At 41.8% G+C, this 16,693-nt stretch overlaps 1 protein-coding gene across 2 annotated transcripts in view; it reads left to right on the top strand.

Annotated features, from left to right (window-relative positions):
- Positions 1-16,693, top strand: part of echdc2 (enoyl CoA hydratase domain containing 2) — a 36,643-nt gene that overhangs the window by 13,049 nt on the left and 6,901 nt on the right. For both annotated transcript variants that reach the window (XM_084308745.1, XM_084308744.1), the window contains 5 exons: positions 2,496-2,552; positions 2,736-2,798; positions 3,212-3,336; positions 4,441-4,491; positions 4,606-4,653. In XM_084308745.1, coding sequence (XP_084164871.1) covers positions 2,496-2,552; positions 2,736-2,798; positions 3,212-3,336; positions 4,441-4,491; positions 4,606-4,653 — 344 coding nt within the window. The remainder of the gene's footprint in view (positions 1-2,495; positions 2,553-2,735; positions 2,799-3,211; positions 3,337-4,440; positions 4,492-4,605; positions 4,654-16,693) is intronic.

The raw sequence follows: 16,693 nt of genomic DNA, 5'->3' as shown, positions 1-16,693 counted from the left end.
CAAAGATAGGTAGTGCAAAAAAAATAAAAAAAATAAAATAAAAAATCTACACACAAGATGGCCCCGCGACCCATTTTTGGGTCACGACCCACCAGTTGAGAAACACTGGTCTAGAATATAAGTATGTTTTTAGTAGGGCTGTCTTAAATACTTCGAAGCTTCGTTCGATGGGCATGGGATTCGAATATGAAAATAAAATGCGATTATAAAAAAATATGAATATATATATATATATATTATTACATGTATTATTACAATTTTTTATTTTTATTTCGAAGCTTCTAATTAAAATCGAATCTCGGCCCCGAAGCTTCGAATTCCAAAAAAAAATTCGAAGGTTATCCCTAGTTTTTACACAGTATAGCAGTAATTCCAAAAACAAGAGTTATAGGCCCTGACGCATATGATAGATTAGAATGCCATGGCGAAAAAATGAAATATTGATCCCAAAAACGGCGTATGTCGTTCTTGGCGTTCAACGCATGGCGGGCAAAAACGGCGTAACTCGTTCTTGGCGCAGGATGTGTTAAAATGGAAAATAGTGCTTAGAAAAGTACTTAAGTCCTTTAATTTTATTTAGCAATATCTGTGGGAACCCTGTGTTAATGAATTGAATTCCCAACCACCCCCAACCCTTGTACTGCTGCCTGTGTGTGGAGAGACGGTCCCCGGGGATACACTGCCAGCAGAATGGCTGCGTTTCGCACCAGCCTGACACAGTACAGGCATAGTAGGGGAATATCCTCCAGGATCTTTGTGTTCCCATATTTCGGGCTAGGAATGTCCCCATTCACAATCCGACAAAGCTGGGATAAGCAGGCCAGCTTGTCGATGGTGGCAGATTCTTTCCACTATAGGTATAACTGTGAATGAATGGTGGCTGAAAACCATAGCTGTCAACATTGGGATTTGAAAATAAGGGAGATCTTCCAGCGAAATTTCCCAGCGCCCCATGTCCCACCTTGTCTTCACATACCTCTTACATATAGGCAAGGGTACACATAGTGAATCCTAAATCTCCACTAGGCAAGCACCTTTTTTTGATATATCAGTGCAACAAGGATTGGATCTCTTTTTGCCGCTGCAGTCCTTCTTCTTCCAATCTTCCTGTCAAGTTACAGCTAACGTTCTAACCCCTTAACAGGTGGGCACATTTAGCATAAAACGCCTGTCGATTGCATACCTAAAGTCATTTGCGATTTATTATACTTTATACGTATAGCACATGCATGAGTCTGGTCTCTTTTGAAAGGTAACATTCTGAAGTCTCTTACTCAATAATGAAAAATCACTTTTGAGTGCTAATGTAATAGAGAAACAGAGGTTTGAACACACTGAAATAAAATATTTGCTCCTTACTTTTATATTGACTTGTTGCCAGATGCCTGTTTTTGGGTTCCAGCTGAGAGGTAGGAGCTGGAAAATATAACGGACCCATAGCCTGAAGTCTTATAGTCATACAGGTACAAAGTCTATAAAGATTCCACAGAAAGTGTGTTTTACAAAGGTTTTTGTAATGTGTGTACCGCAAATAATTCAGCGTGATTATCCTAAATGTCCGTAAAAACAAATAACTTGTTGGTCTTCTTCTGCCCCTTTCTCGTTGCAATCGGTGCTAGGCTAATCTACACTGCTGCCACCTGTCTTCACGGCGGATAATGAAGCCTTTTTTGTAAGAAGGGCAAAATACGGGAAACATACAGGAAAATATTTAAACGGGAGGGCGGCGGGAAAGAAGGTTAAAATACAGGAGAAACCCGGGAAAAACTGGAGGGTTGACAGGTATGCTGAAAACCCCATTTATTTTACATTCAGGTGCCAAAAAAAGGCATTTCCCCACGTGGCATTTTGTTTCCGACACCTCCACCGTGTCCACCGGCAAAAGTTACACATAGGGAAGCTGTGTTCTCTTGTTTAGAGCCCAAGAAATATTTAAAATAATTTCTGGAACATAAAATTAGCTCTCCAAGGTGCTGAACCATAAAATGTATCCCTCTGACTGACAAACCAAAGAAATAAACAAAATGTAAAACATTGCATGAAATCACATCTCTAAAAGTGCTTCTTGAGAGGTTTTACTGTACTGTATGTCCTTACTGTTTATAGTTGAAAAGTATTGAATAGCGTTGCTTCATGATTATACCTGGTGGTTATACGGTACATGCTGCAGTAGTAGGATTATGAATGCTGAGAGAATGTGTTGGGGTGTCAAGGGACTAATGATTCCTGGCTGGGTGGGCCAGACCCCCAGTTGGTCACATACCTTGAATCTTCATGCGATTGGTTAAATTAGACATGGCAGCTCAGTGATTGGCTGGAAGCTGATGTGCTACAGTAGGTGAGCAGGTGTCTTGTCTGTGTGTCTCTGACAGAGGCATCAGTCAGCCTTTACTCCCTTCATGGCCAAATGGCGCTCTGCAGCACAGACCTTCAACTGTCCTCTGGGTGTGCGCACCTACATGTGTGTGTGTGTGTGTGTGTGTGTGTGTTTTCAGCATATTCGGCACAGATGGGACTGATTGAGACGACACGGGGGCTGCTCCCAGGGGCAGGTAAGAACCACACAGGTCGCGGACACACACACACACCCAGACGCACATGCACACACGCACAGGCGCACACACACACACTCAAGACGCACACACACGCGCACCCACACACACACACCATGCATAACGGTACATATGTGTACTGAGAGCAGCAGTCATTTGACCTTGACCTGTTTTGTCCTGTAGGGGGCAGTCAGCGGCTACCCAGGTCCATTGGCGTGTCTCTGGCCAAGGAGCTCATTTTCACAGGTGCAGTTATGTGGCTTTGTTTAGAAACATTGACATGTACTACTGTAGCTATGCTATATCATCTGTGTGTTAATGATATGTATCCTTATCTAATCTTATAACTTGGTCTCTTTGTGTCTGCGTCCCCCACCCCCCCCCCCTTTCTCTACTTTATTCTCTTTCTGTCTCAATACCACCACCCCCTATCTCTCTCGGTTTACCTCTCTGTCTATCTCTACCCCCCCCCCCCCCCCCCCCACCCTCTCTCTCTACCTTACTCTCTCTTTCTATACTCCTCCCTCTCTGTCCCCTTCCCTCTCTACCTCCACTCTCTCTCTCTCTCTCTCTCTCTCTCTCTCTCTCTCTCTCTCTCTCTCTCTCTCTCTCTCTCTCTCTCTCTCTCTCTCTCTCTCTCTCTCTCTCTGTGTTATCAGGTAGGCGTGTGTGTGGTCAGACAGCTTTGGAGCTGGGGTTGGTGAACAGAGCGTCTGAACAGAACCAGGCGGGAGACTCTGCCTACAGAGCAGCACTCAGTCTGGCCAGGGAGATACTGCCTCAGGTTAGAACACACACACACACACACACGCACACACACACACACGCACGCGTCCTCTCCTCTCACCCCACAGCCTCTCTCTCCTCACCTCAGTCTCTCTCCTCTCACCCCACAGCCTTTCTCTCCTCTGTCTCTCTCCTCTCACCCCACAGCCTCTCTCCTCTCCCCAGTCACTCTTCTCACCCCACAGCCTCTCTCCTCACCCACTCTCCTCTCACCCCCACAGCCTCTCTCCACCACAACTCTGCTCCTCTCCTCTTATAATCTCCTTCCCTCGTGCCCCCCCCCTTCCTTTATATTTTCTTCCCACCCTCCCTCTCCTCTTCTCCCTCTCCCCTCTTCTCCTCTCTCCAGGCCTCTGTCGTTCCATATTTCTCTCACTCCAGTTCAGATGCCCTCAGTCAGCAGGGCCTGAGTGGCAGCCAAGTGGAGAAATGGACCACAAATACCACAGCACGCACACACACGCACGTACACACATTGCTTGCATATGCGTGCACACACACACACACACATTGCATTCATATGCATGTGTGCGCACACACACACACACATGAACAAACGAACAAAAAACAGTATAGTGGTTACTGATGGCGTGATTGACAAGTATTGAATGAAAGTAAGACAGGAATGGGGGTATGATAACGTATAGATCAACACACTCCAGGGGACCGACAGCTGCTGTCTCTCCCATCTCATCTCTTCAGCTGTCAGACAGCAGCACTAAGGTCAACTGGAAGCCAGAGAAGAGAAGGTGATCTTTGTGTTTGAGGGGCTTTGGGGAAACCACTGCCGAGTAGAACAGAGGCTACTAGGCCTGTCCATTGCCAGTGGCCATGGTAGGACATCTACTGTCATCGTCATCATCATCATTGTCATGAAATCCAGTATATGTATCTATCTAGACAGGGCATTCCATTAAACTGTAGACCATTAAATACTGCTGGTAATAAATAATATTATGTAACATAATAATTATGTTTGGCCTATTACCAACTGTATTACTGTTAGGTCATATAGCCATCACAGTAACTCCCCCACAGGGATAATAAAGTTGCTTTAAACTCTAAAGCATCCATTGATGTGTTGTGTCTTTCTCTTGTTCAGGCACCTGTTGCTGTGCGGTTGGCGAAAGAGGCAATAGACAGAGGCCTTGAGGTACCGTGTTTTATCATAGAACCACTTCGCTCCAATGTGGTCATTGAGATAATAATAATAATAATAATAACTTTATTTGTATATCAGTGATTTAAATCTGCTGGTGTCTTCCAGGTGGACATGACAACAGGAATGGCAGTAGAAAGAATTTGTTATGCCCGGGTAAGAGTTCCAACATTTCCTTTTATTTATTTTGTATATAATTTTTAAAAAAATGATAGAATTGTACTATCTCAACTTGGGAGTCTGAAACAGGTCCACATGTGGCTTGGTATAGTGAACGACTCATATACTATGCAATGCTAACATAGAAAATGTTCAATGGGGATATATTCCGGTGTTTGCAGTGCTAAAACTATATTAAATATTATAGCTATGGATCTAATAACATTGTCGATTGTCAGTGAGTTTCTTCCGGTCAACATGCAAAAAACTGATTTTTTTCCGGATCAACGCAAGATTGATAACATATAGTCCTTACCTTGTCTATGATGTACTGCAAAAAGAATAATCCAATTATCTGATTGCCATTCCAAATACTGATCGCGATCGTGTGTCCAACGTTATCCAGCATTGCACATGAACGGGGGGGCGGGGACCCTCGTCGATGCCATCCCTATAAGCGCTTGTCTTGCCGGAGTATTTAGACCCCACCAGCCCGCACCAGCTCTGCCCGGAAAACAAACCACATCGTTTCAAATGGTGTGCAATAGCGTCCGCAAGGCATTAGGCGGCGGTATTGGCCGTTTGCGATCTCAGAGCCATTCCCAATGATAACATCAGGCTGGATGGAGGAATTATTAATGGATATGGCGAATAAAAGAAATAATTAAAACCAGACTTTTCTCGGGTTTGGCGCTCAAGCGATGACGAGTTAACCCGACTTATCTCTGGTCTGTGTTAATGCTTTTTTTGTATTTTATTTTTTTATTATTTTTTAAACAAACACATAAACATAACAACATAAAATTAGATATACAAGCATTAATTAACAGTGCACAACCAATGAAATCACCATTTAAATAAATGTATTATACAAGATATACACCTAATACTTGCTATCTAATACCCTACACACATATGTGTCACCTCACAGCGCTTTGTGCCAGATCTCTACATTTCAATTTTTCAGATTATTCCAGATTGCTAAAGTACAGAATCTAAGCTTTCAAATGATGTGTCATATGTTGAAATCTGAGAATGTTTTGAACACGATGTGCTCAATTATAACTTCTAAAACTGGCTGTGTTCTAGAATACTTAAGGGGTGAAAAGGCTTCTCAAAGGAAGGCTACTTTTCACACTTCAGACCGTTTCAACTGGGCGTCAACAAAACCCCCTCCAGCAACGCCCCTCACCTGAATAACATTAACATAATTAAGTGCTGCCATCAGAGTTCTCTCTCCTCAGGACCCCTGTCTCTCCAGGACCCCCTATCTGGACTGTATAGGACTGTGAAGCTATGTACCCCCCCCCCCCCCCCCCATGCTGCTTTGACACCAGAATTATTGTTAAATCTATGTCACAACGAGAAAAAGCAACAAAGTCCTCACTCAGTGGCATGGGCCTAATGTTATGTAGCTCTGCAAGCTGCTTACACACACACTTACCTGATATGCTAAGAGTTAAAAAAGAAGAAGAGAGTATTTGATGAAGAAACTGTACATTGTATGAGGTGGGGTGGGGGGTAGTTACACATACACACATCAAGCTGCAAGCAGAATTATTGTTAAATCTGTCACAACGAGAAAAAGCAACAAAGTCCTCACTCAGTGGCATGGGCCTAATGTTATGTAGCTCTGCAAGCTGCTTACACACACACTTACCTGATATGCTAAGAGTTAAAAAAGAAGAAGAGAGTATTTGATGAAGAAACTGTACATTGTATGAGGTGGGGTGGGGGGTAGTTACACATACACACATCAAGCTGCAAGCAGAATTATTGTTAAATCTATGTCACAACGAGAAAAAGCAACAAAGTCCTCACTCAGTGGCATGGGCCATTCTCTGATGCATAAATAATAAAATAATGTATGATTGAAGTGATGGATGTCAGTGTCACAGTTACACATACACACAGTCCTCATATCCCTCCTAGTTACACACACACAGTGCTCATATCCCTCCTAGTTACACACACACACACACACACACACACACACACACACACGGTCCTCATGTCCCTCAGTGGTTAAGAGGTGATGCAGCATCTTAAACTACACACACACACACACACACACACACAGTGCTCATATCCCTCCTAGTTACACACACACACACACACAGTGCTCATATCCCTCCTAGTGACACATACACACTGTCCTCATATCCCTCCTAGTTACACATACACACAGTCCTCATATCCCTCCTAGTTACACATACACAGTCCTCATATCCCTCCTAGTTACACATACACACTGTCCTCATATCCCTCCTAGTTACACATACACACTGTCCTCATATCCCTCCTAGTTACACATACACACTGTGCTCATATCCCTCCTAGTTACACATACACACTGTCCTCATATCCCTCCTAGTTACACATACACACTGTGCTCATATCCCTCCTAGTGACACATACACACTGTCCTCATATCCCTCCTAGTTACACATACACACAGTCCTCATATCCCTCCTAGTTACACATACACACTGTGCATGTTATGTAGCTCTCCACCTTGCTATCTGAAACAATAGCTATCAATATAACGTTAGCAACTTTAACTTACATGGCTGTGTGGCTAGCTAGCTAGCTAACGCTAACGTTAATGTAGCATGAGCTCGTCGTAATAAGTAATAACACAATAAACGTGACATGGTTGGACTTGTGGTCGGCAGAAAAACTTGGTGTAGTTTTATCAAAGATGCGGAATTGTAAACATGCTACTGTAAACATAAACAAACATTCTTAAACTTACCCATGCAGACGCATCTCAACCGATCTCATAGTTAATTCCGTTGAATAGCGCGGTGTTTTCACCGGTGAGCAGAGACTGAATCAACTGGTTTAACAAAGTTCCTGTACTCGTTCATTAGATCCAATGCATTCATCTCTTTCTGATCCAGAGTGCAACCTGATGATAATCCCATTGAAAGTGTAAACAGACAGCCAGTGCGTCGCTTCAAACACTCCCCCAATGTAAATCTCTGCGGGCTTGATTCACATGCAAATACAGTAATTACGCCCCCGTTTCATTGAAATAAAGTCTGTGAACAACCTAAATTTAAACACAGGATTGACACTATTTTAGATATTCTAACTGTTCGTTTTTATAGTAAACAAGTACTTATACATTCAATTTATAATAATATGAAGAAAAAAAAACACATACAAAAAAAAGAAAACTCTAGAACGTCTAGCCGAGAAGGGGGCGGGCCGAGTTGTGGTCACTAGCGCTGCCAGGTGACACATATGTGACCAGGTATGGACTTCAGGGTCATGTTGAGGGATCTTCATTTTTTTTTTTTACATATTGTGAAAGTACAGATTCATACCTTAACACTTTGGCTGCCATGGGTTAAATTAATGATATACCATAGATTGCCAGCGCTATTTGTCTATGGAGAAAGTCCCCTTCTTTGCAGGGCTATAACTTTTTAAATTCTATTGCTACATTGCCATTATTAGGGCCCATTCAAAGTCCTATATGTATTGTTCATTGTGTAGCAACGTTAAACTTTTTCATTCACATATTCATAGTAAAGTATGGTCTAATGTATAAGTATGTTTTCATCTCTTTCTGCAACTTTCTCCAGAACGTGATATATAGCCCCAAATGCATTATATTGATGATGAAATACAGTTTGATGGCAATCAGCGCGATATAAAAAATTCCAACTAGACGTACTTCTAGAAGTTACTACACGTCATCTGATGTTGACCGGATGGGCGAGGGGGCGTTTATAATTCCGTGGGCAGCGTTATACCAATCATCTAATGTGGGTCAAATGTTGATAAAAGCAGTTAGTATCGAAGATGGTAACGTTACACGCTGAAACTCACCCCAGTCTCCGCGCGCCGTTGGGCGATCATCGTCGAGTAGAAATTTTATCATTATGGGATATATTATTACCCGGTCCATCTCCAGCTTGTATAATGGTATATACGTCCAAATCATGTTGTTTATCGAGTTATTGGCAATCGATCGCTATGTAGAGTGACGAGCTAGAATGCCGGAACCTATCCCGAGTGGCCGGAAGCAATACGGACATGTAGCACAACCTCCACTGTGCTTCCTGTTAAGCGGTTGCGCGATCGGCCACCAGATGGCGCTCCTGAACCGCCAGAGAGCTCAGTGGGTCCTGCTGGTGGTTCTCAGACCAGCGGAGGGACATTATGGATCAGATCGCAGATTTTTGAAATATTGATATAAGGACGCTGTACAGCGTCCCCCGGCAACTTTAGCATCGCCAGCAATGACGCTGTAAAGCGTTTTTAGGCAGTCAAAGTGTTAAAAATAAGCCATCACTTGAACATTTTGGTGGGATATTTTTCAAGCTACATCCTATGAATCATGGAGATATCAGTAAACGCATTCAGAGATGAATGGTCTTCGAACTTGTGGAGAGGTTCACACCTGTGATTTAATCAACTACAACCCTACCCAGAATGCATTGTATTCCATGGCCCCCCTCTCTCTGGGGACATTAACACCTTGCATCAGGCTCTTTTGTTATGGCAATGACTCTGTCTTGTGGCAAGTTGTTGTGGCAGTTGAAGTATTTGCCTTGTAAGTCTAAAAGCTAAATTACTAAATGTAAATGTATTATAAGGAAAGGTTAACCTTCTGTAGTGTGGTAGTGAAAGGGTTAACCGTATGTAGTGTGGTAGTGAAAGGTTTGTTGGAAGCCTCACATAAGCCATGTAATGTTGGGGGTCAAGGTATTGGCTGAAGGAAAGGCTACATCAATAAGCATTTAGATGTTTAGATTTAAAGGTTAACCTTCTGTAGTGTGGCAGTGAAAGGGTTAACCTTCTGTAGCTGTGAGATAATTGTTGAATAGATACACAAATGTTCTAGAATGTTTGATTATGACATCATACTGTGACATCACAAATGTTTTCGGGCATTCATAACATTATTTTCTATGATGAATTGAAAATGGGGGATCCTGATGTAAACAAGATGAAAGTCTTTCTCTGGTCTGCATCCCCTTAACAATTGTGTGTATTGAGCTGTACTGTATTGTACCCATTCTGCAATCTGTTAATAAAGTTTTCAATCAATCAATCAAGTTAACCTTCTGTAGTGTGGCAGTGAAAGGGTTAACCTTCTGTAGTGTGGTAGTGAAAGGTTTGTTGGAAGCCTCACATAAGCCATGTAATGTTGGGGGTCAAGGTATTGGCTGAAGGAAAGGCTACATCAATAAGCATTTAGATGTTTAGATTTAAAGGTTAACCTTGTGTAGTGTGGCAGTGAAAGGGTTAACCTTCTGTAGCTGTGAGAGAATTGTTGAATAGATACACAAATGTTCTAGAATGTTTGATTATGACATCATACTGTGACATCACAAATGTTTTCGGGCATTCATAACATTATTTTCTATGATGAATTGAAAATGGGGGATCCTGATGTAAACAAGATGAAAGTCTTTCTCTGGTCTGCATCCCCTTAACAATTGTGTGTATTGAGCTGTACTGTATTGTACCCATTCTGCAATCTGTTAATAAAGTTTTCAATCAATCAATCAAGTTAACCTTCTGTAGTGTGGCAGTGAAAGGGTTAACCTTCTGTAGTGTGGTAGTGAAAGGTTTCTGCCACTCTTCACAAGCAAAGAGACTTTCCATTCCGTGAAAACCCGCCCTACTCTGCTCTGATTCGCAGACTGTGGGTGGGGGGGAGAAACGCTGAATGTGATTGGATCAGAGTAGCCAGACAGACAGGCAGAGCAGCCAGCCGGACAGTGGAGCACTGAGAGAGAGGAAACGGCGGAGGATTTAACGAGGCGCGTTAATACAATTTTGTTTATCTGGCTTATTGCTGCGGATTCAAGCCAAGTTGCAATAATACAGTACAGCTCAATACACACAATTGTTAAGGGGATGCAGACCCAGAAAGACGTTTGTCTTGTCATCAAATGAATTGCCAGCGCGCGTTCGTCTACAACAACAACCAACGCGTCCTATAATAATAATAACTTGTTTGTTATTTTCTTTGAGTTTCCCTATTGAATGAATTTACTTCTTATACCATTAGGTTGCAATAAATTCACTCGAAGTAAATTTGTTCGCTCATCAAATTCGTGACATTCTAAATGTGTTTTAATGTTGTTTAATTTAATGACAATACACCCGCGCGGACTCGCGTTTTTTTTTAATCTTTTTTATATGGACAGGACACTGCGTTTGTTGCGTTGCTATAACTTATAACATTAAGATAAAGTGTATAAACATTGTTCTTCTCCCTGCTAAGAAAGGAGAGCGTTTGGCTGTGTGTGTTTCAACACCTCTTAAGTACCTGTTAAGCTGACAGACCCACACGTAAATCCCCTCACCTGTAGTTTTTCCACAGTATTGAGAGACAATACTGTCGAACTATATAACAATAATTACCTCATTTACAAGTTGTATTTAAGTTTGAAAATAAGAGCAAATAAGAGAACACATTATTGACATTTCAAAGATGTAAAAAAAAACAGATTTCGATTTTTTTCGATTTTCTGAAGAGCAAGACAATTGTTCCTTTTCTGGCACTTGTTTCTCACCGGATCAAATCGGGTTTGGTCACGTCGAGTCACATATGCTCTCGCTCGCTCCCCCCCCCCCCCCCGGGCCCCCCCTTGGATAATCCATCCATTATCATTAGCTCCTAACCAGGCACTACAATTATATGCTATCTTTTATTCTCTCCACCACTTCTAACCACATTGTAATTTTGGATTCATTGAGACCCAAAATTCTAGCTGTAGATATTTCTAGATAAATCACATCGAGATATGTAAGAATCCAGACCTTCCGGCACATTTTTTCCGGTTGAAACCATTGTGATGCTATCAGCTTTTTAGCCGCTGTGATACCAGATAAAACCAATCTCTTTAGCTGTATAGGTACTGCACACTCAAAAACATCATTCAACAGTAATACAGAGGGGTGTACAGGTATATTCAGAGTTAAGAGATTTGATAATTGCTGGGTCACTTCTTTCCAGAATATCTTAACTGGTGGGCAGTCCCAGTACATGTGCATAAATGTACCCTCATCCCCATTTGTACATAAGGAGCATTTGGAGTCTTGTTTAAGACCCATTCTGTTCAGTCTTATAGGAGTCAAGTATGTCCTATGAATATAGTTAAGATTGATTTGTTGATGGTCCGGGCTCCGTGACGCAAGTCGAACATTTGGCCAGGCTTCTTGCCAATAAAATTTTATTTCCAGGTCTGGTATATCCCTCCTCCAGACTGAGTCTAGGTGGAGGATTTCATACGAGGACGTTAGTAATTGATGATAAAAATCTGATACAAAACCTCTCGATGTCTCTCTTTCATAGAATAATTTGTGGTATCTGTGGTGTACAATTGGTATCCTTAATGGGACACGTGAGCCTTCAAACATAACAATAACTGTGCGTAAAAATAATATGTGGAACTGGTGAGATCACATTTTGTGTATTTCCTCATAACTACAAAAACCCTGTTTGTTGAAAACATCTCCTAATGTGTGTATGCCCTGCTTTTCCCATCTAGGGAATCTTATAGGTCGTTTTCCAATCAGGAGTGCATTGTTATTGAATAAGGGAGTATGATAATGCCATTTATGTGGGTTAGAATATTTATTTTGTGTTTCACGCCATATCCGGATCGCATGAGTAATAATGGGGCCAAATTTCAGTTCGCATTGCTTAATTGATAATTTGGTGTATACTATGTCCTGCAGTCTGTGGTGCTACTATATTTACTTCTAAATTTCTCCAGGATACTGATGCTTGGGGATCAAACCAGGTTGTCAGTGGTCTTAAAGTGTACGCCTTAAAATAGTGGAAAAAATCTGGAAATGCCATACCTCCGTCGGCTTTGTTTCTCTGTGCGGTGGATCTTTTTATACGTGGTGGTTTGTTATTCCAAATAAATTTGTATGCGGAAGAGTGTAATTTTTTCCAGTAACCATCTGGAGGGGGTAACGGTAGCATTGAGCTGATGAAGTTGATTCTTGAAGTTGATTCAAAGTCGTATTTGATTTTATTTTGGATTTTTATGTAATTGTGCTTCACCGTTTGGCTTATGGTAGGGAATACTTCAACTCCCAAACATCTAAAGTGTTTAACCATTGGTATTTCTTCTGGGAGGAGTATATTCTTTTTTGCATGGGCGTTAAGTGGAAGGAAAGCCGACTTCGGCCAATTTATCTTAAATCTCAATAGATCGCCAAAGTCATCAATCAACTTGAGAAGATGAGGCATTGCGGTGTTAGGGTTTTGCATGAACAGTATTACGTCGTCCGCATATAAACTAATTTTATGTTGTGTGCCCTTGATTACGATTGGTTCTATGGATTGGGATTGTCTTATATATTGTGCTAAAGGCTCTAATGATAAATCGAATAGTCCGGGACTAAGAGGGCAACCCTGTCTAGAAGAGTGTGATACCGGAAATATTTCGGAGGTGATTATACCTGTTGTAATCATGGCCGATGGGTCTTTGTATAATACTTTAATCATATCAATGAATCCTTTTCCTAACCCCATCCTTTCTTTTTATCTTTTTCCCCCTCCATTTTCCTCCGATTTTCTCCCATCCCAATGTTAGTCGTATGCCAATTCCCAGTCCCCTTCCTGGTCGCTGCGCACTTACCCCCCACAGTCAGATCATCTGGGAGAGTGGAGGCTATCACGTGCTTCCTCCGACACACGTCCAGCCAATCAACCGCTTCTTTTCACCTGGCAGCGCGGACCCTCCCTGAGAGGGCGTAGCGTGTGGAAGGATCACACTATCCCACTCAGGTCCTATCCGCGCTTAGCAGGCGCCCCGACCGAACTGTAGGAGTCGCTGTTTACAACGACCCGGACCCACCCCGCCAGCTTCTCCCACCCTCTAATACAGCCAATTGTATTAGTGTGAACGGCCAGCCAAGCTGGTGACAACCCCGGAGCTGTGAGCTGCTCCGGGGCTGGTGACGAACGCAATCTCCGCTACGCCACCTAACCGCCCTAACCCCATCCTTTCTAATACTGCCCATAGATACGACCATTCCAACCTATCAAAAGCTTTCATTGCATCCAGGGACAGCATCGCCTTAGGTGTGGTGTCGTCCTTGCTGGCATCTAGTACGTGTAGTAATCGTCTTATGTTATCCGTGATCAAGCGGCCTCTTATGAAGCCAGTTTGATCCGGATGAACTAAAGACGTCATATGCTTTTGAAGTCTGATGGCTAATACCTTAAGAGTACAGTTTGATATCGGTTCCGAGGAGGCTTACGGGTCTATAACTACCGCACTCGGTGGGGTCTTTGTCTTTTTTAAGGAGGACTGTTATGAGTGCAATATTGTCGTTCTTATGGAAGTTCCCCTCCTTGACTGAGTATAAAATCATATTAAGTAATAGGGGCCAATTATGTCCCAACATGAGAGGTACATATCTGGTGGGATACCGTCTCTTCCATTTATTTTTTTAGGGTCTGTAACAAGTCCTTGTTGTGCTTTAATGGTAGTTATATCTGCAAATTTTGCGTTGACTCTTAATCGCATAGCTAGTAGGTGACTTGGTTTAGAACCTTGAGAGTAATGCTGTTGTCTTGTGCTACGTATTTGTACTTCAGATTGTTGTTTATAAATGGCGTTAATCTCTTTTTTTAGCACATTAATTTGAGTTTCCAGTCGAACCGAGTCGTTGTATTGTAATGAAGTAAATAACGTAGAGTAAAGCGTTTCCAGTTCCGCCAGTTTTGAGCATCGATTCTTGCGTATTTGAGGAAAAGCAATCTGTGAAATCCTTGATCAGTCCCTTTACCGACATCCATAACATTCTGGGGTCCTGCACCGAATTCGCATTCTCCAGTAGGAATACAGAGAGAGCTTCTTTGAGTTGTGTAATGAATTCCTTGTTATTAAGCAGCATCGCGTTAAATCGCCATCTTGGGGCTCGGGATGACAGTATACCAAATGATCCTTTTAGGAGTAAATAACAGTGATCTGATAATGCATTGGGTACCATTTCCACATCATAGTTATCAAATAGTCTCGGGGATGCAAAAACAATCTATTCTGGATAGTGTGTTATGTCTTGCAGATCGACAAGAGTACTTCCGGGTTGTGGGGTTGAGTGATCGCCATAGATCATTTACACCTGTATTCTTCGACCAATCCTTTAACGCATTAGATGAATTTTTCTGTTCATTGGAAAAGGAGGGATAAGATTTATCCATCCCTGGATCCCAAATGGCATTAAAATCCGCACCAATTATAAATGAGTATTCAGGAAGGTCTAACATTGTTCTGGTAAGTGTAGTGAAGAAATTAGCTTCGTACAAATTTGGGGCGTATACCGCTACCAACGCTATTTTCCTGTTCTTGTGTACAATCTTAGCTATAGTTATCCGACCATCTGCATCAGACCATACTCCCTTCAATTCAATATTCAACTTCCGTTTTACGACTATGGCAACTCCACGGGTTCTCGTTCCAAAGGAAGAGTGACTAATGTTATGATATATGTTGTCCGCTAACGTAGCTATGTCTTCCCCTAAAATGTGCATTTCGCTTAGCAGAGCCACGTCAACCTGTTTGTTTTTCATCAGTGTGAGCACGCTTTTGCGTTTGTGTTGATTTATTTATTCCCCCAGTATTCCAGATCATTATATTCAAACTAGCCATAATCTATACATGTTGTTGTGTAGTTGTTTGTAATGCTTCTGGAGTGCGAATCTACAATGGATATACATCCAACTATTGAGGTCCCGTTGAGAGCCGAGCTTAAAAACATACATATATACAAATAATAATCCCCTAAATCCCCCTCCCTCAGAGTCGTACAGGACTGTGTTCCATAAGACACATCCTACGCGTATGACTCCCTCCCTTAAGTCACCGGGTTGCCCAAAATGAGCCTTTTAACCATAACCTTCCTATGCTAATTGCCATAGGATCTAAAACTTTCATTCTAATTTAATAGAATGTCACTCTTGATCTTGCGCCTTCCCATCAATGTAATAAAAATAGTGTGAAAAATGAAAAATATACCTCCATTGATATTTATTTGAACCTTCTACTAACTTGTATATGTTGGAACCTTCAGAAAAAGGAGGAAAAGAAAAGAGAGAAAAAAAACTAAAAAAATAAGAAATAAAATAAAACTCAACAAAAAAAGAGATTTTTAGAACTAAATTATGCAAATCCCTAAAGCAGTGGAGAAATTGCTTAAAATATTAGAATAACCTTGTCATGCTTATACCTTTAGATGAGGATGATGTTTTTAAGACCTTATTGAAATTCCATATCTGGTTCATATGCATATACATACCGGATGTTATTGTTACAGGCCTTCATTGTAGGAGTACAGTGTATTCTAGAAAGTTGTAGAATACCCTTGTACATTTGTAAACACTGATGTTATGTTCCAGAATATTCTTCCTGTCCAAGAGTTATGTCCTTCTATTTTTTTCCAGTATATTCCAGTGTGTCCCTGAACGGTCGAAAGAAGAATCCTGTTCATTCCAGAGTGTTCCCAATGTCAATGTTGGATTATTGCCTGCCCAAAAACCAGAAATCTATAAATATAGTGCCTATCTTTTCGTATTAAACACTTTGTGCCTCGGTGTTGCCTACAGGCTTATCTGCTGTTGCTTTTGTAGTTGAGCCGTGGCAAAGTCATTCTAATAAAAATAATAAAAAGTAAGAAAAAGAGAGAGATGAGTAGGCTTGTCTTCTGAGACGGGCCTATGGTGCGACCGGCCCCCGGGGGCCGATATCATGTTGATTCATGTATTCTTCAGCGTCTTTAGGCGAGCGTAACCCGAATCTTTTACCATCTTCCCCCAAGATGGAGAGAGACGCTGGGTAGCGAAGGCTGGGTTTGAGTTTTCTCCTGTAAAGTTTCTGCAGCACCTCTTTGTAAGGTGCACGTCGGGAAATGGCCTCCCTGCATAAATCCTCGTAGAAAGACACTGGTTTGTCATTATATTTCAGTCTCCCCCATTGATTGCGTGCCTCTCTAATGATTGCGTCTCTTATTTCTGTTTTGCGCAGAGTAGCAATGATAACCCTCGTCT

The sequence above is a fragment of the Notolepis coatsorum genome (genome assembly GCF_963971535.1).
Source record: "Notolepis coatsorum genome assembly, chromosome: 2".
NCBI classification, from domain to species: Eukaryota; Metazoa; Chordata; class Actinopteri; order Aulopiformes; family Paralepididae; genus Notolepis; species Notolepis coatsorum.
The sequence above is the reverse complement of the archived record's forward strand: the minus strand, read 5'-3'. Positions and strand labels throughout refer to the sequence as shown.